The sequence below is a fragment of the Procambarus clarkii genome, chromosome 43 (genome assembly GCF_040958095.1).
Source record: "Procambarus clarkii isolate CNS0578487 chromosome 43, FALCON_Pclarkii_2.0, whole genome shotgun sequence".
In the NCBI taxonomy this organism is placed as follows: domain Eukaryota; kingdom Metazoa; phylum Arthropoda; class Malacostraca; order Decapoda; family Cambaridae; genus Procambarus; species Procambarus clarkii.
This window is the reverse complement of record NC_091192.1, coordinates 30,863,655-30,889,150: the sequence shown is the minus strand read 5'-3', so window position 1 is coordinate 30,889,150 and position 25,496 is coordinate 30,863,655. Positions and strand designations below refer to the sequence as shown.

General features: G+C 41.6%; 1 protein-coding gene and 1 long non-coding RNA gene across 5 annotated transcripts in view; one reads left to right on the top strand and one right to left on the bottom strand.

Annotated features, from left to right (window-relative positions):
- Nucleotides 1-143: 143 nt before the first annotated feature.
- LOC138350020 (uncharacterized) lies at nt 144-4,384 on the top strand. The gene is made up of 3 exons (XR_011221991.1): nt 144-2,649; nt 2,872-3,766; nt 4,004-4,384. It is a non-coding gene; the product is annotated as an uncharacterized lncRNA (long non-coding RNA).
- Nucleotides 4,385-4,484: 100 nt separating this feature from the next.
- Nucleotides 4,485-25,496, bottom strand: part of Mical (Molecule interacting with CasL) — a 309,683-nt gene continuing 288,671 nt past the window's right edge. For 3 of the 4 annotated variants that reach the window (XR_006772583.2, XR_006772585.2, XR_006772586.2), the window contains 3 exons: nt 21,315-21,489; nt 11,222-12,530; nt 4,485-6,325 (listed from right to left, as the gene is read on the bottom strand). Coding sequence is in view for 1 of the 4 variants with exons in the window: in XM_045738827.2 (XP_045594783.1) it covers nt 6,238-6,325; nt 12,416-12,530; nt 21,315-21,489 (378 nt within the window). In the remaining 3 variants the exon portion in view is untranslated. The remainder of the gene's footprint in view (nt 6,326-11,221; nt 12,531-21,314; nt 21,490-25,496) is intronic. The other variant, XM_045738827.2, reaches the window with a different exon arrangement.

Here is a 25,496-nt window from a genome sequence, read left to right as displayed (position 1 = left end):
ATGTTAGTTTGTTAGTTGACATCCATAAGTGGATTTTTTTAATTCATTATTCACAACATTATTTAGTGTATGTGGGTTGGGGTCTGAATAGATTAGGGTAGTATCGTCAGCAAACAATATAGGTTTAAGAATATTAGAGACATTAGGCAGATCATTGATATATATAAGAAATAGAAGAGGTCCTAAGATGCTGCCCTGTGGCACTCTGTTATAAATAATGGTGTGTGTTGTGCTTGCTATGGGGGACTTGGTATTATTAAGGGGTAAGGGTAGTTAGAAGACAAGAGTATCAAATATGGGAGAGCTAAAAGGTCCGGCCCCCAAAATAAACTATCCACAGTAGTAATAACTTGCTACTAGACCATATTTGTTAGTCTAAGGGTTGATCAGTGCACTCCCACACAGGAAGAAGGGATACTCTGTAATTCATGTACTTATTTATTAACCCCTTAACAACCCCCCATATACACTCACACCAATAACAATAATAATAATAACTTTACCACACTATCTTACGTTAAAAGCCTTGGTCCACATAGGCAGGATACAAGGTTTACACTAATAACAAGCTAGGGTAAAGTACTACTGGATAAGCACTGAAGCTGGATGCAGCTTAGGGTAGAGACACCACATGGTACCCTAATACAAAACACAACACTTAGGGGTACCCAAAACACTGGCAACTACTACCCCCAGGTCTCACCAATCGTTACTACCAGAGTAGGCACACTTAACACCATACAATACTTAACTTAATGGGACAGGAACTTAGGGTAAGGGAAATAAGTAAGAGGAGAAGGGAGGAGATTAGGGGTGCAGCCACAGAGTAGGTCTCGTCCGCACGAACGCCAGCCAGAGAAGCCTCCTAGCGACCAGCTAGGCCTCCCATGTCGTGGTGCCGGAAGGAGCCTAATTGATCGTGCAGCTAAGCACATTAAAGATCTTCCCCTATGCAACATATTGTTACTTTACAAATGATTAGAAAGTATTAGTAAGCAAAGTTGGTGCCTATGTTATTATTTAATAATCAACCCCCAGCTCAGTCTTTAAATGCTCTTTGAGAAACAATAATAGTCTTACGTCTGGCAGGGAAGATACAAACAATTGCCGCTCGAGATGCACTCAACTGTACTACCAGAAAGTTTAATAGCTCAATTTTGACCTCTGGTTTCCACTGGAGAACCCAGGGTCGTAACACACTCCAACGGTAATTGGTAGAGTGGAAGAAGTGTATCATTGATGGTTACACATTGGCGTCTGTTACTAAGATAGGATTGGATGTAGTCAAGGGCAAGGCCTCGGATTCCATAATGCTGGAGTTTAAGTAAGAGGTAGTTGTGATTAACAGTATCAAAGGCTTTTCTTAGGTCAATGAAGAGTCCAATCGGAAACTCATTTTTGTCAAGGGCTGAGTAGATTACGTCAAGGAGACTAATGATTGCATCATTGGTGCTCTTTTGGGACTGGAAGCCAAACTGGCAGGGACTGAGTATGTCGAATTTTACGAGGTAAGAATAGAGCTGTTTGTAAATAATTTTTTCAAATATTTTTGATAGAATGGGTAGATTTGATATTGGTCTATAATTGTTCATGTCCGCCGGATTGCCTCCTTTATGGACTGGCGTTACTCTTGCTTTTTTAAGGATATCAGGGGAAGGTGTGACACTATAGATTTGTTGAACAGTAGAGCTATGGGTGGGGCAAGGGCATGGGAGGCGCTCTTGTATACAATGGATGGAATTTCACTGGTGTTCCCTGCCTTGGTTTTTAGAGTGTATGATGGACACAACATCTGCAGGGCTGATTGGTGAAAGGAGAAGAGAGTTTGGATAGCTACCTGAGAGATATGTGTTAATATGTGTCTGAGTCTGTGGGATTTTACTGGCAAGATTAGCACCAACCGATGAAAAGAAGCTATTAAATTCATTTGCCATTTCTAAATCAGTTGACAGTGTATTCCCATCCTTATAGAGTTTTATTTGGTTATGTGAGTGTTGTTTAGTTCCTAGGATACTGGAGGGGGGGGGGAAGCAGCCCATATTAGCTGTCTAACTTCCAGGTACCTATTTACTGCTAGGTAATAGGGGCATCACGGTGAAAGAAACTCTGCCCATTTTTGTTTCTTGCTGGCGCCGGGAATCGAACCCGGGCCACAGGATTACGTGTCCAGTATGCTATCCACACAGCCACTACCCACTAGTGCACTGTGGTGGACTATTAAGAGATCTTTGACCAAGGATACTTAGCTGCTCATGGCTTCTCATTGTCTTCAGGTTATTTGTGGATGTGGTTCTCCAGTCCTTTGGATGTAACCAGGTCCTTGATAGCCTGCTCTCTGTGTTCTTATTAATGGAATATTGCTCAGGGATCATGATAACCGGGCTGTGGTGGGTATGTGGGCCTGCGAGCCGCTCCAAGCAACAGCCTAGTGGACCAAACTCTCACAAGTCAAGCCTGGCCTCGGGCCGGGCTTGGGGAGTAGAAGAACTCCCAGAACCCCATCAACCAGGTATCCAATGGTCCCTTCTTTGTGGGCTACATTGACTTATTTTTTTTCATATGGTGGGGAAAGACACTCCCAATTGCTTTGTTGGGAGCCAGTGCTTGTATCCTGTCAGATATATTCTAATTGACTATCATGCCAGTACAGTAGTTCTCTAGGTAGTTTTCTACCCTGGATTTACCCTGGATCTCTTAGTGTCTTCCATGAGCATGTATAGGTGGTCTGAACTAGTGGAAATTTCTAACTCTGCGAACTCATTATTGTGGTCGTGCTTACACCTGGTGGCACTTGTTGTAGCGTTGAGCTACTTTCAGGAGTTTGCAGTGCAATAATGGTCTTGATAGTACTCTTCTAATTCATAATTGCAGGCAGGTGTTTGAGGGACATGATTCATTATTTTGCATCACAGTGAGTTAGTACACTTGGTGGTTGTTTGAGTTGATCTTGCCACTGTCTTCCTTAATACATGTCAGGATAACTAACAAAAGATACTTGTCATGATGGGGATAAAAGTCAAAAGTATTGGATGGACCATAGAGGCCTAGTCTGTGGCAGAGTCCAAGGGTTGTGGTTGGAAAGTGGTGCTTCAATACACTTGATACTATTCACAAACCCCCACATGTTCAAAATTTATTGCTCATAGTCTCAATCTAAGATCACTCTTGACCATCACTTGAATTAATCAACCAGCTCTTCTTTGCTCAACTTCTATTCTTTCAGTTCTTGGATCATGCCAATCGCTAATTGGGGTTCTGTAGTACAGTGGTTTATGTCTCGACCTATCTAGTATCTATATCTTGGGTTCGATTCTTGGGTAGGACAAACTTTTGGGCATATTTCCTTTTTCCTGATGCTTCCATTCACCTAGCAGGAAATAGGTATCTGTGAGTTTGGCAACTATTATGGGTTGCATCTTGGGTAAGGTCAATTGATGATCTAGGAGGGGTAATCTCAAAAAACCTAGGTACAAGTTTCCTGTCCCCGACAACAGGAATGATATTCTTATACTGAACAAAAAATTTTTCCTACAGCTATCCAACTTGCAACAACAACGTCTGCTGGTGGAACAGCTGCGTCGTGAGGCATCTCTAAAGCGTTTGCCCGTTTCAGAAGTTGTGGAAGAAATCAAGCAGTTTATCCTGCAGCATGAACAGGAAGATTATCTCTTGATTGGCTTTTCATCCCAGAAGAATAATCCTTTCAGGGAGAGGGCATCTTGTGACATTCTTTAAAAATGTCTCCCACAGATGCACACACATTTGAGTAAGTACATTATGTATAAATTTTGTTATAACCCCCTACCTCATGACATCCACTTCCATTCCCTATCCACTAACAACCAAATGTGGCAAATTGGAGATGGGGAATGGGAGGGGGGCTGAAGTATAATGGTACTGTACTTGTCTAATATCACCTGCCTCATTTATGGGATGGGGGAAGAAATCTTGCCAAACACCTCAATTACCATAGCTTATTTTAGTTTTCTTTTTTCTTTTACAGAATGTTGTGCAGTTGCAGTTCTGGGTCCAAACTATTTTATATACTTTTTTTTTTATCTTGGCAATTTGCCTCACACCAAAGGTTAAATTATTATTTTGTGCATTGAGTTTGCAATTTTTTGTGCTTTATGAATATTACAATGCCAAATTTTTAAAATGCCTTTCATTAAGGTTTATCAATAAAAATGTAGTTTCAATATCATAGCTTTAAATACTATTGCCTTTACTAAAATGCCTTTCATTAAGGTTTATCAATAAAATGTAGTTTCAATATCGTAGCTTTAAATACTATTGCAAACCATTATACATGTATGATTTGGATGGAGTGCATCTGTGTGCTCCAGCTTCTAGTCTCTTATGCAAATAAAATATTAAATAACCAGTCTTGTTTAACACTCTCAAAGCAAATGAAAATGATAAGCAACACAGGACAGTAGGCATACTAACAGCCGATTAGTTTTGGAATAAATAAAACAATATAATTTAAAGATTTCATTTACTAAGAGCACCATGGTAAATAATGATACAGTATGAAACAACAGCCAATATTAGCTTCAGTGTACTGTTGAGACAAGGAATCTATAAAAAAGCTGTATAAATTAGAGCATGAATTCATTTACATCATTGTGATTTGGGTCAACAGACCTGAATATTACACAGAATAAAAAATAATTCAGGAAAATTAATATCTGTCGTTGCACCTCTAATGCATACACAATGACACACTCATTCATATACATACATATACACACACTAACACTGTTATCACTCTGATTGGACTTGGTTAAAACTCACTATAACAGGGTATAAGAGCTCCATTACCTGATCACCCTCTGCACACTTCACAAAGAACAGGTCAGAATCTGACATCTTTGTCTCATCCTCACAAGAGAAACTGCCCGTTTTCTCAGTGAGCAACTGCTAGTGTACTATTGTCGTTAAAACATATGCGAGTTTAGCAAAATGTGAGCAAAATGATGCTTATCAGAGATATATACAAATGCACTAGTTAAAGCTAGAAATCATAGTAAAAAATTTTTTTTTAGTATTCATCACAACAAAAGTATACTGCTCTTTTATTATTGCTCTCCTTAAAAAAAATGAAAAAAATACTGTATATGCAAGTCTGAGAGCATAGAGTATGCTAACAAATATTTGACATTAACATAAGCACCAATTCATAAATCATGTTTTTAGCATTACTGGTTTGGACAAGTATAAAAGTAACAAGATTACCTATTGTACAGCGATACTTCCTAGCCCTTAGAAGCCCACTCAAGTAAGCATCAACAACAAGTAGATCTTTTGCTACATTTCAAGATCAAATATCTAAGTGGTTTATCATCATTGTGATATGCTCGCCATTAAACCAATAAGCCATTAGCAGTTATATTTTTACATTTATATTAACATCTGCTGAAGACCTAGTGAGAAAGGCACATTTCAGACTCTTCCTAATACTGATAAACCACTAAGTAAACATTAACACAATCTAGACTGATCTAGACTCCCTTCAGGTTACACGAGTCTTGAAATGCATGCTTAAAATGTTGCCCCATTTATAGCTTTGGATAGTTAGAAGTTAAAAATTTAACTTCTCATAAAATGCACTATTAAATTTACAGCTGCAAATTCTTATGAGGAATGCCAAGCCAAAGTGCTTTTGAGACATCAATACTAATTAAAAAAAATATATAAATATATATAAATCTTATACACCACCTAAGAACAATAACAGCGCGAATATTAAGAACAGTCGTACTTATTGTCTCATTACTTGCAAAGCTTCACAGCTTTTTCTTTAGTTTATCTCAAGATATTGTTAAATACCTATCATGCATCTGTTTTTTCATTACTGAAATGGGGAGGACAAAAATCTATTTACCTCTTACCAGTTCATCAAAGTGCTTTGGTAAATTTAATCACCAGAAGATAACGTATTCATACTAGAAAATACAAAATTAGGTTTCTAAGACTTTTCACTCTTCTATAAATTTTGTTGCTAAGAGTTTTCAAGAGCAGCACATAAAGCAAACAAATATAATTGATACTGCATGAGCTCAAAGAATCAAGGACACGAGGTTTAAATTAATTATTAATCAAGTTAGATACGAGATACTCCATGGTCAGCCTCCCTTGCCGGAGAAACATTGTGCTTGTCAATCTTACTAACACACCACATCGTACGCATTATAACAAAGCTGATAATATTCAAATGATACTTAAATACACTAGTTATACACCAGTTTCTCTTCTGAGTGGTGAAAGCTGAAGCCCTTTGCGTACCATAACTGATTCCAAATCTCTGTCTTCTTCCATGTATCTGAAAAGTTTAAGGTTTATGCATGTTAAAAAGGAATTTGATAAATACAGAAGACAAACATTTTCAGAATCAAACAATAATGAAAACTGATAGTCCAAAAAAAAAACATAATTACTCTGCATACAATAATATTAACTTTTAAGTACAGTAGTAAATAAATCATGTGACAAATAAGATGCCCACAAAGCAACATGTTCTCACCCCAACAAAACCCATTAGTGTTTGAATTCTAGATGCATAGGAATGTGCCAGTAAGTATACTTAAGACTGAAAGTATCAAACCAAGCAGCCGATGTAAACATTTGATGGATCACCAACAACGTGGTCACCTGGAGCGCTGGGCAAGCAATGAAAATCAAGAACTATTCTCTTCATGGAGATTTTTTTTTTATCACAGGGAAGAGTCGAGACTGCATCTGATAAGTCTCTCAAACCACTTCCTAGTCCACTATCTCCTGGATGTGAAGAAAGTGTGGCAGAATCTTTAGTGGCAAAATTAAATTAGATTAGACTAGACTGATTAGACTGTTCTGTGTCTGATTAGACAAACAGTCTTCCTGGACTGACAAGACCAAACCCAAGCATTATCCTTGGACACCACTATCACCAAGCTCAGTAAATCATCATCATCACTCAAGATCATGCATGACTTCCCGATACTGGTGGTGCCAATACACCTGAAGGTGAATACAGGATGGTACTAGGAACTAGTATATTTGCGTGAGCTGCCTGCAACACAGCACCGTTCTCTTGAGCAAAAATACATGAAGCTGGTCCACAAGCACCTACTCCATGAGGGGAAACCATTTGCACCCACATCCTGCAATATATGCAACAAACATGCTTACAACTGCATCCTACAGGTCCAGTGCAAACAACTTGTTGAAAGCAAACAACTTTGTCACCAAACTAGAAAGCTGGCATTTTGGCTAGACTGATGGGAAAAAATAGCATTCATTTCCCCAAGGAAAATAAAGCATTTCCTGCCTGCCAGGAATGCAGTCAAATTCAAATTGAGCCAAATCCAGTTCAGATACATGATCACTGTGGGATGCTGGAAAATTCTGAAGAACTGTTCATCATATTCCAAAGAGCACGATATATGAGCAGAAATAAGGATTCGTCTTATCACACATTAAAAAAGGGGTACAGTAATCTAACTACATTCAGGAAAACCATCACAGGAAAAGCCCTACTTCTTTCACGATAGAAGTAGGGCTTGTAGGCAATCTAAAGCTAGCTATAGGAATGGAATTTCCCAAAAGAAATACTTTTCTTTTTGTAGGAGAAACTGGATTCTCCCACCTGTAAGCAAGAGCCGAGAACTCCTACATTAACTCCAAAAAAACTGCAAAATCCCATACAGCAAAGATGATACAGAACCCTCAGCCACCATCTCAACATCTACCAGGGTCAGCATGTGACAGGACTCTGGCCTCTTTGACCCTGGAGCTTTTGAGGATGAGAGTCTGAGCATATTGAAAATACGAAATTGAATGACAAGCAGAACCCATTCTGTACTGAAGCCAAGCACCTACAGTTGGTTGGTTGCCTTGATCTCACAGGTCAAGGCAACCAAAAGAAAGATTCTTCTCAAAAAGAGCAGAATACTGTCAGGTATCTGCAAAATACAGGAACTGAGGTTGTTAGCTACGATATTTCTGGGCCCAAGCTCTAAGCATAAAGGTTGCTTCATATGCAGATATTAGGTGAACAAAGGTTAAAACCTAACATAACACACATTGCAAAAGATAAAATAGATGTCTTTCAGTGTCAAAACACTCCATACAGCACCAGGCATAGTCTGGATATAGTCATGGGATAATATAGTCAAATATCTATAAACATTTATGACTCAAGACACAGAATGAAGCGAATCTAAACCACAGTACATGCATTCAAAGATCCTGAACAGTGAAACTAGGCAACACCTTCCTGAAAATCTGGTCTCTGCCTGCTTGCCTGCCAGTCACCTGGTGGTGTTTAGTGATGGCCAACCAAGCCAACTAGTAGTTAGTGAGAGCCTTCTTAATCCTTAACTGAAATAATCATTATCTGCAATTACCTTGTGCTCAAATTCCTAAATGCAATTTAATGTGGCAATTTAAATGTGATATCACATGGATTTCAACCCTTCAGTACTCTCAAACTAATATGAAAGTAATGTTTTTGGCATTTTTCCAAACATCTCTAAATAGTTTTAGAGAGGTTTGGAAAACATCTTTAAAATATAGAGAAATATAAAATATTTCTTTCAATATAGAAAGAAAAGGAGAGGATCATGCAGCCAGGCAGGGTGGTATTTTGGCACTGTTGTCAGGGAAATTTTGAAGCAGTCCCTACAGTCATTTAAGGTGCTAAGGAGTCACTGGAGAAGTTTCAGTCCAACCTAGGATGGTTAACATTAGACCATTCATAAAAACACTAAGCCCTTCCAGACCCAACCTTGGCATTACAGATGACCACCAAATGAGAGCTCTGCAAAACACAAGTTGGCCTACTTGGCTAGCAACACTTGGCATTACCAGGTGATAGCATCACACAACACCTCTGGGCCATAACATTAGCCACTTCTCATACTTCCCAATGCATGTACTAGGAACAATTTCTATGCACTGGAAAGTGGGGCTGCAAAGAAGTTAACTGGAGCATAAAATGATCTGCTTAAAAAAAGTTTTTTTCATACTAAATCACTGTTATTCATATGCTATTCCTTTTAGCTGCTCCCTAAACCCATCCAAACACCACACACATGACAATGTAGAGAAAAAAGCTACAAATATAGCAACTTTTTCAACACAAAGTGAAGTATGAACCAAGGATGACTTACCTTGACCATCTAACAAATAGAATACAGTATATATATATACAGTACATGTTAACCACTTTTTAACATTGGGCTTAGGTTCATGAAAACTGCGACTTTAACTGAAATGACATTATGAGAAACAAAAAACATCACTAGACCTGGTGTTATAAGTAAGGGTCACTAGACCTAGTGTTATAAGTGGTACTGGTTATGATGATCTTTGGTAATTTTTTGCTCACTCACCCATCATATCTACCTGGCACTTTGTAGTTTAGTTACTATGATATTGTCTTCCTTTGTGTGTGTGGCCTTTCACTAGGATTACTTCGTGACAGATCATTTATCCATCATGCATTGTCCCAAAAATTTGTTTACTGAGATTGGAACTCTCGCACCTTGTATGTTTACGTCTGAGACCAGCTGGCAAGATGCCTTTATTATGGCAGCAACTAAATTCACTTGATAAATTGTTAACATTATTGTTGTATTATACAGTAAAGTATTATATAATTGTATAACAATAAAGTATTATATATAAACAGTAGTGTATTTTCTATAAGTACCATAGGCTTCCACATCATCTTCTCTATCCTTTGTTGGGAACCAAAAAGAAATAGAACTGTTTACTGGTCTGATGTTAAATTTATTCATTTATTTTTTCTAACAATGCAAAAATGAAATGATGTTAACAGGGGCAAATTTAAACAAGGTTCACCTGTACTGTATATAATGTATATACTGTAATGTATATAATGTATATACTGTAATGTATATAATATATATATATATGTCGTACCTAGTAGCCAGAACGCACTTCTCAGCCTACTATGCAAGGCCAAATTTGCCTAATAAGCCAAGTTTTCATGAATTAATTGTTTTTCGACAACCTAACCTACCTAACCTAACCTAACCTAACTTTTTCGGCTACCTAACCTAACCTAACGTTTAAAGATAGGTTAGGTTAGGTTAGGTAGGGTTGGTTAGGTTCGGTCATATATCTACGTTAATTTTAACTTCAATAAAAAAAAATTGACCTCATGCGTAATGAAATGGGTAGCTTTATCATTTCATAAGAAAAAAATTAAAGAAAATATATTAATTCAGTAAAACTTGGCTTATTAGGCAAATCGGGCCTTGCATAGTAGGCAGAAAAGTGCGTTCTGGCTACTAGGTACGACATATATATATATATATATATATATATATATATATATATATATATATATATATATATATATATATATATATATATATATATATATATATATACATATAATCCATTAAAAACTAGTTGTTCTACAAATTAAAATAGGTATGTTAATATTTACATGCACAATACAATGGGGTCAGTAATTCATACAAACATGCATTAAAACATTCATAAATGAGCAATAAAGATTAAAAAAAGAATTTTAAAGTATTTTATTGAATATAAAGAAAACTGAAGTGTGTATTTTGTTATCTTCCAATTTGGTTTGCTGTTTCACTTTAGAAAATTATATGTCCTGCAATTAAATACTAAATTCCCTGTTTAACTTGTCAATTCTTTAATTTTTGTTATCTTTGGAAACTTTCTCTTAGGGGAGGAATATATCACCAACCTTCAAGAACTAAAAGTGTTCATTTTAGTGTAATTAGGAGCCAAGATATATCTATTAACAACACTTTATACATCATGATTCAACACACATGGCAATAGTCATGTCAATGGATCCTCACAAGTTATATTTGTAAACAGTACTCTACTTACTTCCTTTGCATCACACTATCTCAATCACTAATTAAAACATTATTATTCCATCTGAAAATAAAGATGGTGAAAGTTTCAGGAGGCCAGGAATATTACCCATTAAACTGCTCGAATCACTATCTGCAATTATCTCCTGTGCTCTGATAGCCAAGCAGCAATTTATTCATATTAGTTATGAAATATTTGTTTAGTCATGCATACCACAATGTAGGACTTTGAATTAGCTGGGCAACTTAAGAGTTAAGCAGATTAATGTTAATGGCATATACAAGAATGCATTGCATTTCCATTCAGTTGTTAGTGTTGGCTGCTGTAGTGTAACATGATGACAACTTACAGGGCAAGGTGAGGCCGGCACCAACAACACACTGCCAGCCAGCCATCCGGAAGGCAGAACACAAGGAAGAGGTTGTATGGGAGTGTCTCACTGTCTTGGGGAGAGTTAGCTTTGCCAACTACTGTATCATGCAAAAATACTCCTTACCATATATTAATGCACTACTGAAAATTATACCAGATTAACTATTTATACTGTAAGTAATACGAAATATAAATGCCATATTAATTGTCAGAGACATGGCCTTAATAATTCCATATAATGTACACGATACCGGTAAGTAAATGCGGCATGCACAATACGGTATTTATAGCACAAATTAATACATAGATTTACACTACACACTGGATCAAATTTCTAGTAACTAGTCAGTGACAATCTAAGTACTACCAGTCCAAATATTAAAATGGGGCTGGACCCTGGTAAGTTTGACAGAAAAGTAGGGACAAAAAAGTTACTATGTGTGGCAAAAACCACACAATGATAACAATTATCATAGCATAACCACAAGCAGTGTTTAGCAAGCTGGAGTTGCACTTATGACTACTACTACTGGCACCTTCTGCTTTACTCCTACTGGAGGATGAATTGGGTGGATTAACTTGGAATGGAAGTGGAATTGAGAGACTGGACCGACGAAAGGGAAATGATGGGTCTGTGAACTTCTGTCTACTCAAGCTCAGGTCTGGAACAGTAGTGCGTCTTATACGCCCTAATTGACTAAAAAGATTTACTTTCCTCTGAGCATGCTGATATTGAGTGCACGTTTTACTACACGGGTCACGGTCAAAAACACTGGGTTTACGAGATGACGGATGATGGTCAAAGTGACTGAAACGCTCACTAAGAGCTAGGGAATGGAAAGCATGATTTAAGGATGAACTCAAGCAAGCATGCAATACTGAAGCCACTTTGGTCTCCTGATTATCCATGGGTATTAACAGAGATGTATTTGAGGTCATTTGTCCATGGCTGACAGGCAGAAATAATGAAGCTAATGACTGAGATGCTGTTGGATGTAAATATGAAATATGTTGAAGCTTAGTTGTGAGGTAAGGTGTCAGTTTGGTAGTGGAGGTGCAGAGTGATGTGGTGGAAGGCTTGGTGGAGGTAATCAGGTTGTTGGGAAGCCTCTGAGGGGTGAGTGAGGCACTGGCTGTGAGGAAGGGCATGGGATTGTAGTTGTGGCCGCACCTCTGTCTGTCTTCCTCCAACATGGTGACTAATGCATCCTTCTGTTCGAGGATACTCAGCATTTCTGCAAGGATGATGCCTTCACGATCAATGTCTTCCCGGGATTTTTCATGCTCTGAAACAGGATATTATACTCCATTAAATTATACAATGAAATAAAATCCCCACAAACAGTAGTCTAGCAGAAACAAACTTTATAGTAACTTAGTATTTTGACAAAGCATTAGTAAGAAATTGTGAACCGTTATAATTAGCATTTGTATGAGAATTCATGTATTGTAACTGAGAAGGCTGCTCTTATTATGTACAAAAAAAAATGTATTTGGATACAGTAGCTGTTTCCCCCCAATATGCAAACACATCATGTCCATAAATATTCCTGTTATCAGATGGAAGCCTATACTTAGGCTTATTGAGGTCCCCCTAAGTCAGCTACTGACCTCTCTCTAGGATGTAACCCATAACAATTGCCTAACTAACAGGTACCTATTATACTGCCAAGTGGACAGAGGCATCAGGTGAAAGGAGACATGTCTAACTGTTTCTATCCTGCCTGGAGACTGAACCTGGATCCCTTTGTTGTGAGCTGAGGACATAGACCACTGTGCTACAGGACCTGGTAAATGAGTGGTAACCAAGTACAGTGGAACCTCTGTTATCGAACGTTCCTTTTTACAAATTTTTAGGTTACGAGCTCAATTTCTTCATAAAATTCGAATTGGTTTACAAACTTTGCCTCACTTTGCAAGTTTGTTGATACAGTACAACCTCGATTCAACGAATCTCCGGCTAGTTCGCACACTTTTCAGGCCGGATTTACTCACCCGGTTCGACGAACAATGGTTCGCCGAAGTGGGGGATATTCGGGTTTGCTTACGATCTCAAGACAGAGTTCACAGACTGGTGGAAAACTTTCCCATTCTATCACAGATTACAATTAATAATTCGCTCATATGACAAGTTCGATCACACAAGTGAACCACACAAGTGGACCTCACAAGTGATCCGCAAGTGGTCCACACAAGTAGACCGCACAAGTGATCCACAAGTGGTCCACAAGCTTACGATGTTGGGACAGAGTTCACAGAGTGGTGGAAAACTGTCTCATTCTATCACAGATTACAATTAATAATTTCTTCATAAGATAAGTCGTATCACACAAGTGGACTACACAACATGTGAACCATATGAACCAAACACCAGCCAGAATGGTCCACACAAGACGTGATGCATATTAACCAAACACCAGCCAGAGTGGTCTGTAGTGGTACGTATCTTTGTAAATTAATTTAAAGACTGAACCGTGAATAGCTAGCTAATGTGTTGAAATCTTCTTATATACATTTTCTCTGATGAAACAAGATGAGTGAGGGTGGACAGATAAGGGAATACTGTACAGCAAACCTCACTTTACAGTGAGGTTTCACTCACTTGCGTCTGTGTCATCATAGTTCAGTGACCCATGACTTTGAACGTTTCAGATTAATAAAATCATTTCTAAAACTGGTGTTTTAATAACTCTTTATTATCCTAATTAAACTAAACTAAATAAAACCAAAAATATACTGTAAATATGATAGATATCTGCTATTTGAGAAATTATTCATGTTATTGGTGGCACAACTCCAGCACGAGTGGATGGGTCTAATTCGTGTGCACACAACACCATGCGTGTTTTGTTCGATTTTGTCACCACATTCAGTGACCTAAGGCTTCGAAATAATAAAATAATTAAATCAGTTCTAAAATAAGTATTTTTTATAGCTCTTATTATTGTAATATGTTGCTCAACTAAATATATAACCCAAAATTATATAATTTGATGTAAATTGAATATTTGAGAGAAATTTATGTTACTGGATCTGGCTTAAACACCAGCCTACTGTAGGGTGCACATATAGACCCAGTCTGTGTTCGTACAGTATGCACCCAGTGCCCTTAGCTTTCTCTGCGATTGACGTACAGTATTTAACTGCCGGTGGAAGAATAATCGTGGAATTTACTATAGGGGCAGGTCTAATTAACAATAGGGCTCCATCAAGGAACACATAATCGCCACACACAACCAGGCAATCACCAGTGATATTTTGATGAGCAGCACCGAAATAATTAATAGATACAAAGACAATAGAAGATTAGACATCAGTGAGGTGCTGCATATCAAGAAATCTAGACCAGTAATAAACAACCAGCTATTACACAATTACACACTACCCACTTCAAGACCCTGGGCCAACGCCGCAGAGGCAGGCCCGAATGACCCTGCCACAGGTGACAAAGATTAAGCAAGAAAGAGAAGGCTAGGTGGACTGCATTTTCTTGGATTGTCAGAAAGCCTTTGACACAGTACCGCATAGAAGGCTGGTACATAAGCTGGAGAGACAGGCAGGTGTAGCTGATAAGGTGCTCCAGTGGATAAGGGAGTACCTAAGCAATAGGAAACAGAGAGTTACAGTGAGGGGTGAGACCTCAGATTGGCGTGAAATCATCAGTGGAGTCCCACAGGGCTCTGTACTCGGTCCTATCTTGTTTCTGATATATGTAAATGATCTCCCGGAGGGTATAGATTCATTTCTCTCAATGTTTGCTGACGATGCCAAAATTATGAGAAGGATTAAGACAGAGGAGGACTGCTTGAGGCTTCAAGAAGACCTAGACAAGCTGAAGGAATGGTCAAACAAATGGTTGTTAGAGTTTAACCTAAGCAAATATAATGTAATGAAGATAGGTGTAGGGAGCAGGAGGCCAGATACAAGGTATCATCTGGGAGATGAAATTCTTCAAGAGTCAGAGAAAGAAAAAGACTTGGGGGTTGATATCACGCCAGACCTGTCTCCTGCAGCCCATATCAAGAGGATAACATCAGCGTCATATGCCAGGCTGGCCAACATAAGAACGGCATTCAGAAATTTGTGTAAGGAATCATTCAGAACTTTGTATACCACATATGTCAGGCCAATCCTGGAGCATGCAGCCCCAGCATGGAGTCCATATCTAGTCAAGGATAAGACTAAACTGGAAAAGGTTCAAAGGTTTACCACCAGACTAGTACCCGAGCTGAGAGGTATGAGCTACAAGGAGAGACTACAGGAATTAAACCTCACTTCGCTGGAAGACAGAAGAGTTAGGGGGAACATGATCACCACATTCAAGATTCTCAAGGGAATTGATAGGGTAGATAATGACAGGCTATTTAACACAAGGGGCACACGCACTAGGGGACACAGGTGGAAACTGAGTGCCCAAATGAGCCACAGAGATATTAGAAAGAACTTTTTTAGTGTCAGAGTGGTTGACAAATGGAATGCATTAGGAAGTGATGTGGTGGAGGCTGACTCCATACACAATTTCAAGTGTAGATATGATAGAGCCCAATAGGCTCAGGAACCTGTACACCTGTTGATTGACGGTTGAGAGGCGGGACCAAAGAGCCAGAGCTCAACCCCCGCAAGCACAATTAGGCGAGTACAATTAGGTGAGTACAGGAACAGAAGCAGCCAGAACAACATAAGCTGCCAAAGTGTCAATATCTTGATACATTTAATTCCTTATCAATATCCCCTATGTACTGTAATTCCATTGAACTATATGTTACCTATTCATACATACGTTATCTAACCACCTCACCATAAGAGGATAAAACCCGGCACTAAGCACGGTAGAATTTGTTTTTGAGAACGTGAGGAGTGACCTTGTGAAATGCATCACTAGGTGTCAGACCCAATAAAAAGTGTAAAAATGAACTTGAGAGTAAATTTCTCAACTTCTGCTTCAGTGAAGAAAATCATAAGAAATACTGGTACATGTATCAAGAAGATCCCAGATGCTTCTGGCACTGGATTCCAGAATTCCAGTGCCAGATCCATAAATCTAATAATTTATAATTTTCCATGAAATATGTTTAAAAGAAAGACTGCTACCAAAATATACTAATATATATATATATATATATATATATATATATATATATATATATATATATATATATATATATATATATATATATATATATATATATATATAATTTTATTTTTTATTTTTGGTTGCATATTGGCTTGGGGACCATTCAAGCTTGTTCGCATTTGTATTACTCACGTGGCCCCCAACATGCAAAGGCGATTCGATGAAATATCTGTCCCAAAAATTTACCACTGAGTTGGTGGTAAATTTACTTTACCCAACATGGGTTGGGTTAAGGGTATGATGACTTCCAATCCTTTTGAACAGTCAGTGTGGTCTAGCGGGTTAAGTACTGAATACGCTAAGGTGCATGTAGCCCTGGCTGTCTGGGTTCAAATCCTTCAGGGGCGAGGAGTTTTTGGTTATATATATACTAGTACTGTGTTATATTATATATATATATATACAGTACATATAAATATATATAATAGGGGTACCACCTCTGGTGCAATTGGAGGGACCTACAGCCTCGAAGAAGAAAATAAAGAGTACTCAGAGAAGACCTTGTGGATATATTATATTACATATAAAATGATGTACAGGTGTAATTGTATATTTAAAAATAAAATATATTTACTTACAGTACAAGTGTAACAATTAACTAAAAAAAAGAAAAAGGATGTCATTTTACAGAGTAAATAAAACTAAAATTTAACCAAACTTTACAATGGGAACTAAAAAGCGTAATTTTGACAAGCCGAGGATCCTGACATGGAATAATACTGGTTGCGGGAACTGCACTCTGCTCTACTAGCAAATCCTGCCTCAGAGTCTACTGGTGACTTGGAAATTGATGTCCTTGTCACATACCTGTCCATTTTCTTTCTCTTTGGCTTTTTGTGATCTCATTCTGGATATGTTCTTTGAGCAGACAGAGTTGTGGATAGAAAGCTGCAATGTCATTACTGTGTGTTTTACAGCACATCTTCAGAAGGGACTCAACATGGCCAACACATGTTTTGTAGTTTACCTTCATGAATAATTCACCCACATCCTCCACCTGAACACCACTAAAAATGGCCGCAATTTCATCCTCTGTAAGAAGACCATACCCAAGGTCATCTACATCTCCCAGTAACCACTCCAAAACTGTTCACCTCCTTATCCACTACAGGGGTTTTGTATCTAAGCATTCTTAACAAAATCATGGTCAAACCCTTCAAAATTGTTTTCATCATCTCTATTATCACCATCACTACCACTATTGTAACTACGTACAACGAAATCACAACATGACATATCTATGAAAAAGTCTTTGGAGCAGCGTGTGGAATCGAACATGCATTCTGGAACACACCAGACACATGCATATCGTGGTCTAATTGGTAATGTGTACACCTGCTCTAAAGATTTTCTCATCACCACCACTATCATTGTCATCGAAATCATCAAGCAACTGGAGTTTGTATCTCCAGTTACAAACTTCACATTGTTTCATTTTGTCCAATGTAGCCTCGACTTGACCCTCAGCTTATGGTACTCTATTAAACACAACAACAATGTTGTGCATTCTTTTCCAATGTGCTTTATTTCCCCTATTTTGAGATGAAGCTAAGACATTAATATGAAAAATTACAAATTAGAGAAGTAGAATTAGACAATTTTAGATGCATTTGTGAAGAAGGATGACAAACAGAATAATGAAAATGTCACAGGAAGATTTTTAGTGCAAATTTTAAAGATTTAAAAGATTCATTAGAGATTAAAGATAAAACCAGTGTTGAATGTAATGAAATACTAGTTCCTGGGTGATCCCTGGAGGCTCTGTGAAGCTATCTTACTGATCAAGTGTCATCAGCCACAGAGTTCTTTGTAAGCCTACCAGGAACCATAAGCCAGAACCTGGCCCCCTCAGAGAGGTGAAGGTAGCAATGGCTTTTTTGCTTTGATGTCCAAAGGGTTTGGAAAGGATTAGGGAGGTAGAGGGATGGGGAGGTGAAATTCTGGAAGAGGATGCGGATGTAAAGAGAGAGAGAGGAGGTTTGAAGGTTCAGTGGCCAGTCCACCATGGATTGGCATATGTGTGTGTTGTTTGTTTGGGTATGTGGTATGTTGGGTTGTCAGTACATTGGCTGGGTGGCTAGTGTTTGTGTCCTAGCTGGTGTCTGGAAGCCCTAGAGCCATTGGAGTTGGCTGCAAGAAATTAATCTTAGCAACATCAGGGAGGTTACTCTTCTGGTAGCACAAAAATCAGCATTGAATGTAACGAAACGCCATTTTCTGGGTGAAACCCGGAGGTTCTCCGGAGCTTAGTAGGCTGATATGCTAATGTCAGACTTTGGCATCAGTCATGTGTATGGAGTTCTGTGGGCCTACCGAGGACCACAAGCCAGAACCAGGCCCCCTCAGAGAGGCATGGGGAGCAATGGCCTATAGAAACCCCCCGTGTGGTTGGATGCATTCTATGTCTGTCATCGACCGGGTCAGGCACCCAGAAAGGTAAGCATCCCAAAACAAACCCCTATTCTGGTGAAATTATTGCTACCAATAGCCAAACAAGTGGATAGAACTCCCCTAAAAGAAACGACCAAACGATCATGACGTCACACGTTGCCGCACTGCTGTCTGTACAGCTCCCCCCCCTCCCCAGGAGGGAGAAGGGGGAGCCCCAGACCCCTCATGCCAGCTATCCACCCGTCAGTTCTGAGGCTGGATGTAGAAACACACTTAAAAAAACGCCGACCGGGGAAGGGAGGGATGCCGGGGACCCAGAAAATGGCGTTTCATTACATTCAACGCTGGTTTTCTGGGGGGAACCCCTTTGGCTTCTCCGAGCTAACTACCCAGAGGAAAAACGTAGGGACTTACCCGGGAGGCACGCGTTGCTCACTCCACAGCACGAAGTTGAGGCTGCAACCTCCGACCCAAAACGACACAGGCCCGACGAGGCCCCGGAACATGCATGAGGCAATGAGCAGCCAGGACCCTGTTCGACCACCAAAAGCCCTGTGCCCGAATGTTAGCCCAGGACATGGTATTAAAGACAGCAGCAAGAGCAGCAACCTTACGAACGTCACGGGCACGGGGATAGACAGCAGGCTGGCTGGCCTGAAGAACTCTGCGGACGACCTGGGAGACCTGCACCCGCGAACAGGGAAGAAGGGAAACCGGATCAACCCAAAGCACGTCCCTGGACACAGAAGCTATGGAGCATAATAACAGCAAAGAGCCGCCACCGGACACAAAACACGATGCACCCCTGGCCCAACCAACGAAGCATCAACAACCCAGAGAACCCCTCCAGAAAGCAGCCGTCTCATTCTTCGCCAGAAAAGAAGGAAACGGCTGCAGACGAACAAAACCAACACAAAGACCGAAAGAGCAGAAACCCCTGCGCCGGAGGAGAGCATGAAGCGCCCCAACTCGACCCCCAGAGGCCAATGTCAACAGAAAAGGGAGCCTTGGAGAACAATCCTGAACAGAAGAGGTCACAACAAACTAAGGAGAAGAAAAGAGCACCCTGTTCAATGACTAGGACGGCTCAGGCAGTGCCAGAGCAGGCCGGAGGTGAAACAATGCACGAGACAGCATGCGAAATGGCGCTTAAGTTACATCAATACCGAAAGCAAGCTGAAGCGGCTCCGCCAGGACCACACGATACGAGGCGACAGTATGGGGCAAGATGACACCCCCAAACCTACACAAGAGAAGGACAAGACCATGCCAACAAACGCAGCTACCGAAGAAGGGACAGAAGGAAAAGGCAGGACCGCCAAAAACCCCACACTGCCACCAAGAAACACGCAGGTGGGACACTATCAACGAAGCCACCCGACCACCAACAAAAAGTGAAAGACTCGAGGCAGAACTGAATCGACCCCGCAATGGGCCAATTGAGCCTAGGACGAGGCAGAGCCGCGGGAAGATCTCGGGTGCGACCATGGAACCAGCAGAGTTGGAAACCTAAGCCGGCAAAGGAGGAGATGGAACGTCCGCCATACAGAAAAACATCCCAACGCCTGCGAGCCCGCCAGGAAATCGTAGACGACAGTCCTAACGCGCGATTCTAGAGAAGGGAAAAAGGTGCAAAGGTACGCCACCAGACCAGTACCCAAACCAAGGAGTACGAACTACGAGGACATGATCACCACATTGAAGATTCCCAAAGGAAGGGAGAAGGTAGTGAAAGACTGACTACGGGACCCCTGGGACCACGGGGATAAGAGCCTTGTTGGATGTGGAGTCACTATTTACCAACGTACCTGTGGACGAGACAATCGGGATGATAGCAGACAGAGTGTATCGTGACGCGGCTTGCACTCTTCTTGACATGCCAGAAAGCATACTAAGGAAACTACTCCAAGCCTGCACTAAAGAGGCACCCTTCGTGAGCCCAGATGGGCACATGTATAAGCAAGTAGATGGGGTTGCCATGGGTTCTCCCCTAGGTGTCCTGTTTGCGAACTTCTACATGGGCACCATCGAGCAGAGGGTCTTAGTTGACATGGGCTTGAAACCCGCCGTATACTGCAGGTATGTTGACGACATTTTTACACAGGTACCTGATGCCAGATGTCTGCAGCAGCTGAAGGAGGCATTTGAGCAGAATTCTGTGTTGAGTTTCACGTATGAGATGGAGAACAATGGGAAGCTGCAGTCAATTTTTGCATTATGTGTTATCTATTTACAGCTCACTTTAGCTGGACTATGTCTAGGCTTCTGAGTACCAATGTGAACCTGCCAGGACACTTGAAAAGTTTCCTGTGGGATCAGTATCTAAAACATTGCCCCTTCTCACTTTACTCCACAGAGAGCAGAGTCTTAGTGTACGGGCAACCAGGTGGGATAGTTCAGATAAGATCCTAACACCAAACTTTCAACTGCCTTTACCAATGTCTATACTTTCACAAACTTGTTACACAAAGCCAATAAACAAAATTAATCAATAATAATAATAATACCTTATTATTACAGATGGCAATTTCCTATGGTAACTTACCTGAGAGGGCCATACGATGCCTGAGCTCTTGTTCTAGTCTGACATGACGATCCTCCAGCTCTAGCTCTTTGGCCCGGACCATGAGTTCCTGCTCCCATCTCACTAAAGCATTCTTTTCATGAACCATTGAGAACCAGTCCCCCATCAACTCTGCTTCATCACGGTTTGCTCCATTCTGATGGTAGTAATTTAATTCATTACTGTGATGGTTGTACTAAATACCAAACAAAGAAATTGTCATGGCAGATTTAACAGCAACAATGTAAATCTCAGACATAATTTTAAATTATATATGTTAAATGTAGTATAATAGCCAATGGATATTACAGTACAGTACTATACAACCTAATGCCCACACATGATATTAAATGCAACTGATGGTGTTTCGGTCTTGAATGTCATCACTATCATTTATTAGGAATGGGTTGGGTTATTTGTTTTAGCCACATTATTGTGGTATTCTCTGCACAGTACTGCACATATATACATATAGTGCTTACTGAGAGAGGATACATATAATGGAATGTACAAATGAGATTTCTAGCAAGAAAAATTTATTAAACTACTACTACTATAAACTTTATGAAATCTAATGAAAAGAACTAAATTCATCATACAGTGTAAATACAAACTTAATTTCAGTAGATTTTTACTGTAATCATTTTATCTTCATGTGTATCTAGCTTGAAATGTTCATAAATTAAGTTTTGCTGAATTTGTATAGCTGTCAAGAACTGTTTTATGGATCAGATCTGTAGCCAGGCATGTTGTTGATTTAGCCAGAGACTGGAACATTGTTTACGAGTTAACCCATTCATGGGTTTACTCATAAACAGTTAACCCATGAATGGGTTAACAACAACAGGCTAAAAAACCAGCGATGAATGTAATGAAACGCCATTTTCTGGGTGAGCCCCGGAGGCTCCCTGGAACTTATCGGGCTAATGTATGTTATATTAGACTGGGACATTAGCTAAGGAGTTCAGACCTACCAGGGACCAGCGCCAGAACCTGGCCCCTTCAGAGAGGTTTCAGGGAGCAATGGCCCTGGAAAACCCCTTGTGGTTGGGGTTTTCCTTATCTGCCATCGACCGGGGTTAGGCACCCAGAAAGGTAGGCATAAGAAAACAAACCCAACATGGTAAAAAACTAAAACAAAAAAATCGAACAGAGAGGTAGAAACTCCCTACAATCCCAAGGAAACAAGCAAACATCACACTCTACTGCCGCACCGATCATCCGCGCAGCCCTCCCACCCTGAGAGGGGGAGGAGGGAGCCCTGGACCTACCGTGCCGGCTGCCTAGCTTCAGTTCGGAAGCTAAGCTTCAACCAACGCGAAAAAAACGCCAACCAGTTGTAATTCCCTAATTACAAAATAGGGAAGGCAACAAAAGCGGCAAGCATGAAGCCCCACCACCAACTGTGCCAGTCCCGGAAAACTGGAGAGGACCGTGCCAAGAATTGACCTGGAGATCCAGGGCCACCATCCAGGCACCCGGCCCCAACAGAAGCCGGACAGGAGACAACAGTCCTCCGATGAGGGCATAGAATCCAGGGCGCAGACTGAAGAAGTCCAGAAGAACCGCAGATTCAACAGGCCCATGTCTGCAAAGAGCAGACGGGAACCCCAGAAGGATGGGGCGGATCAACCACGTCCAACGCACCCACTAAGATGACATGACGAAGTGCAGGGGATGAAGCCCACCCCGCCAGCCCTGAACCCCCCAAAGGGGGAGAAGCCGTCCACCGCCGCTACCAGAGGCCGGAAGACAACCAAAAGCGCCCACTAACTGAGGGACCATGTGAGAGTCAACAGAGCAAGCTGCTCCCCCAGCATCCCATCAACAGAGAATAGAACAGAGCCCCCTCCAAAAGAAAAGGTACATATACACATTCAGACAAGGTATGTTACACACACATGTGTATGCACATACACATGTGCACACACACACAATGTACCCATGTACATGTGTACATACACATGCACGTGAAAAGAAAAATACAAGCCGCCGACCAGTGGGCAGAGAGCACCACGCCGGCCAGGCAAAGAAGGCACAAAACTGCATCAAAAGGCCCACCTCGACAACAAAACCTCCAAGTCCCAGCACGACCACAACATGTGCCAAGACCCAAAAAGATCAGTCTGCAAGCCAGGAAGACCCCGGAACTCCAGAAGGCAGAACCGGGTCACACACAAGGAAACAAAGCCCCCTGAACCGACAAAGGGGGCCCCAAGAGGAAGAAACCTTCGGAACGAAACCAAAGAACCCAAAGGAACCCAGAATCGAACCAGGGGGGAGCCCAAACCACCACATTTGCCGGCGGAGATACACCACAGAAAGGCAAAGCACAGCCCCCACACAGAACCCCCAGAGAAACTGTCAAAACAGACCGAAAACCGAGGGACAAGGTGTGGGAGCAAGCATAACAGCCAGGGACACTGAGCCCAAACCCAAGGGCCCAGACCCAAAACAGATAAAATGGAAAACCTGGTATAAAATCAACACTCAAACGTTCCCAGAGGAACAGGAAGCGGGCAGAAAACACCAGAAAAGCAAAGAAATGACAACAGGAGAATAAAACCCCTGAAAAAAGGGTGAAAACTCACCCCAGAAGCTATCTTGCACACCCAGGCGCATGTAAACAAACCGCAACGCCGCCCTGGTGGCCACGCCGGGAAACCGGCAGAAGAAAATGGCCACCAGAACAGAGGGCTGTGACCGACGCAAAAGACACTAATACACGCCAGCAAAAGTGGGAAGCAAGCAGACTGGATGGGCGAAAAACTCCGCCCAAAAGCAGAAAACCCAGGCAGGGGCAAACCGCCCCAGAACTGCTAGCAGGCATTCCCCACAGCCCCAGGAACCAGCAACAGAGGCCCAGGGGCAGAGCCGTCCTCCAAGCCCTCCGCCCTTAAAGAAAAGGAAGAGTCCATGGGAAAGGCAGCAAGAAAGGGCCGCTGGTAAGACCCAGAAGCCTTGGCAGGAGGAACAGGCTTGAAAACCTCCGTCCCCAACCCGAACGTGGCAGCCCCCGAAAACCGCCCGAGTCTCAGCCCCAACTAAACCCCGCCCCGACCCCGAAATTCGCAGACGGTCCGGAGTTGGGAACAGGGAGGGAAAGGGGCGAACAGCACCTATCCAAAACGGGGCGGCCTCGGGGCATCCGAGTGAGGAGAGTACTGGAGAACAAGCAGAGAATATTTCTCGTAAGACTCCGGGTCAAGGTGTCAGTGACCCAACAGGCAGCATGATGGAGGTAAAAGTAGCGACTGTCACTCGGAGACAAGGGCACAGCAACCAACGATCCCATACAAGACGGGTTGGAACCCAGAAAACACATTCAATGGTCCACCGAGCCCAGACGGGGGTTTCCAGGGCCCGTAGGCTGACTGCTACGGAAAGTCCAGGTAAGGTGTTGCTAACCGGTTAAGAAACCCAAAAATAACAAGAGGGTAGAGGATAGCACTGAAAACCTCTGCAACGTGTACAATCACAGGGGCCTAGCAGAGGGCCACCGAACACTACCAGTGGAACTATAGCCACACTGGGCAGACCCCCACCAGGCAATTGAAAATAAAAACAAAAAGAAAACCCCTGCAAAAGTACACCGTCTCCAGAGGCAACAGGAACTGGTCGCCACTTAGGTGGCAGGTCACGCAACACCTTGACGCCTTAACCAGCACAATACCAGTCCCTACCCAGGGCCAAATAAGGGCCCCAAGCCCCAGTTGGCCCTAAGTGCGAGGCAAATGTCGAGCAGCAAGAACCTCTATGGGAATGGTTCCCGAACGCCTCAGAGAAGATAACCCTGTCACCCACTAAGCGTATGCAGCCCTGGCACTGATGAGGTACTCCTGGCCACCGCACAACACAACACACGGCAGTGAACGCCACACAAGGCAAACACCGCCTAGGAAACTGAGGCCAGAGAAGCGTTTATCCTGGTTGACATTAGCTTACGAACTGAAGCTAGGCAGCCGGCGAGGTAGGTCCGGGGCTCCCCCCTTCCCCTCTCGGGGCGAGGAGGGCTGCGCGGACGATCGGCGCAGCAGTAAAGTGTGATGTTTGCTTGTTTCCTTGGGATTGTAGGGAGTTTCTACTGCTCTGTTCGTTTTTTTGCTTTAGTTTTTTACCATGTGGGGTTTGTTTTGTTATGCCTACCTTTCTGGGTGCCTAACC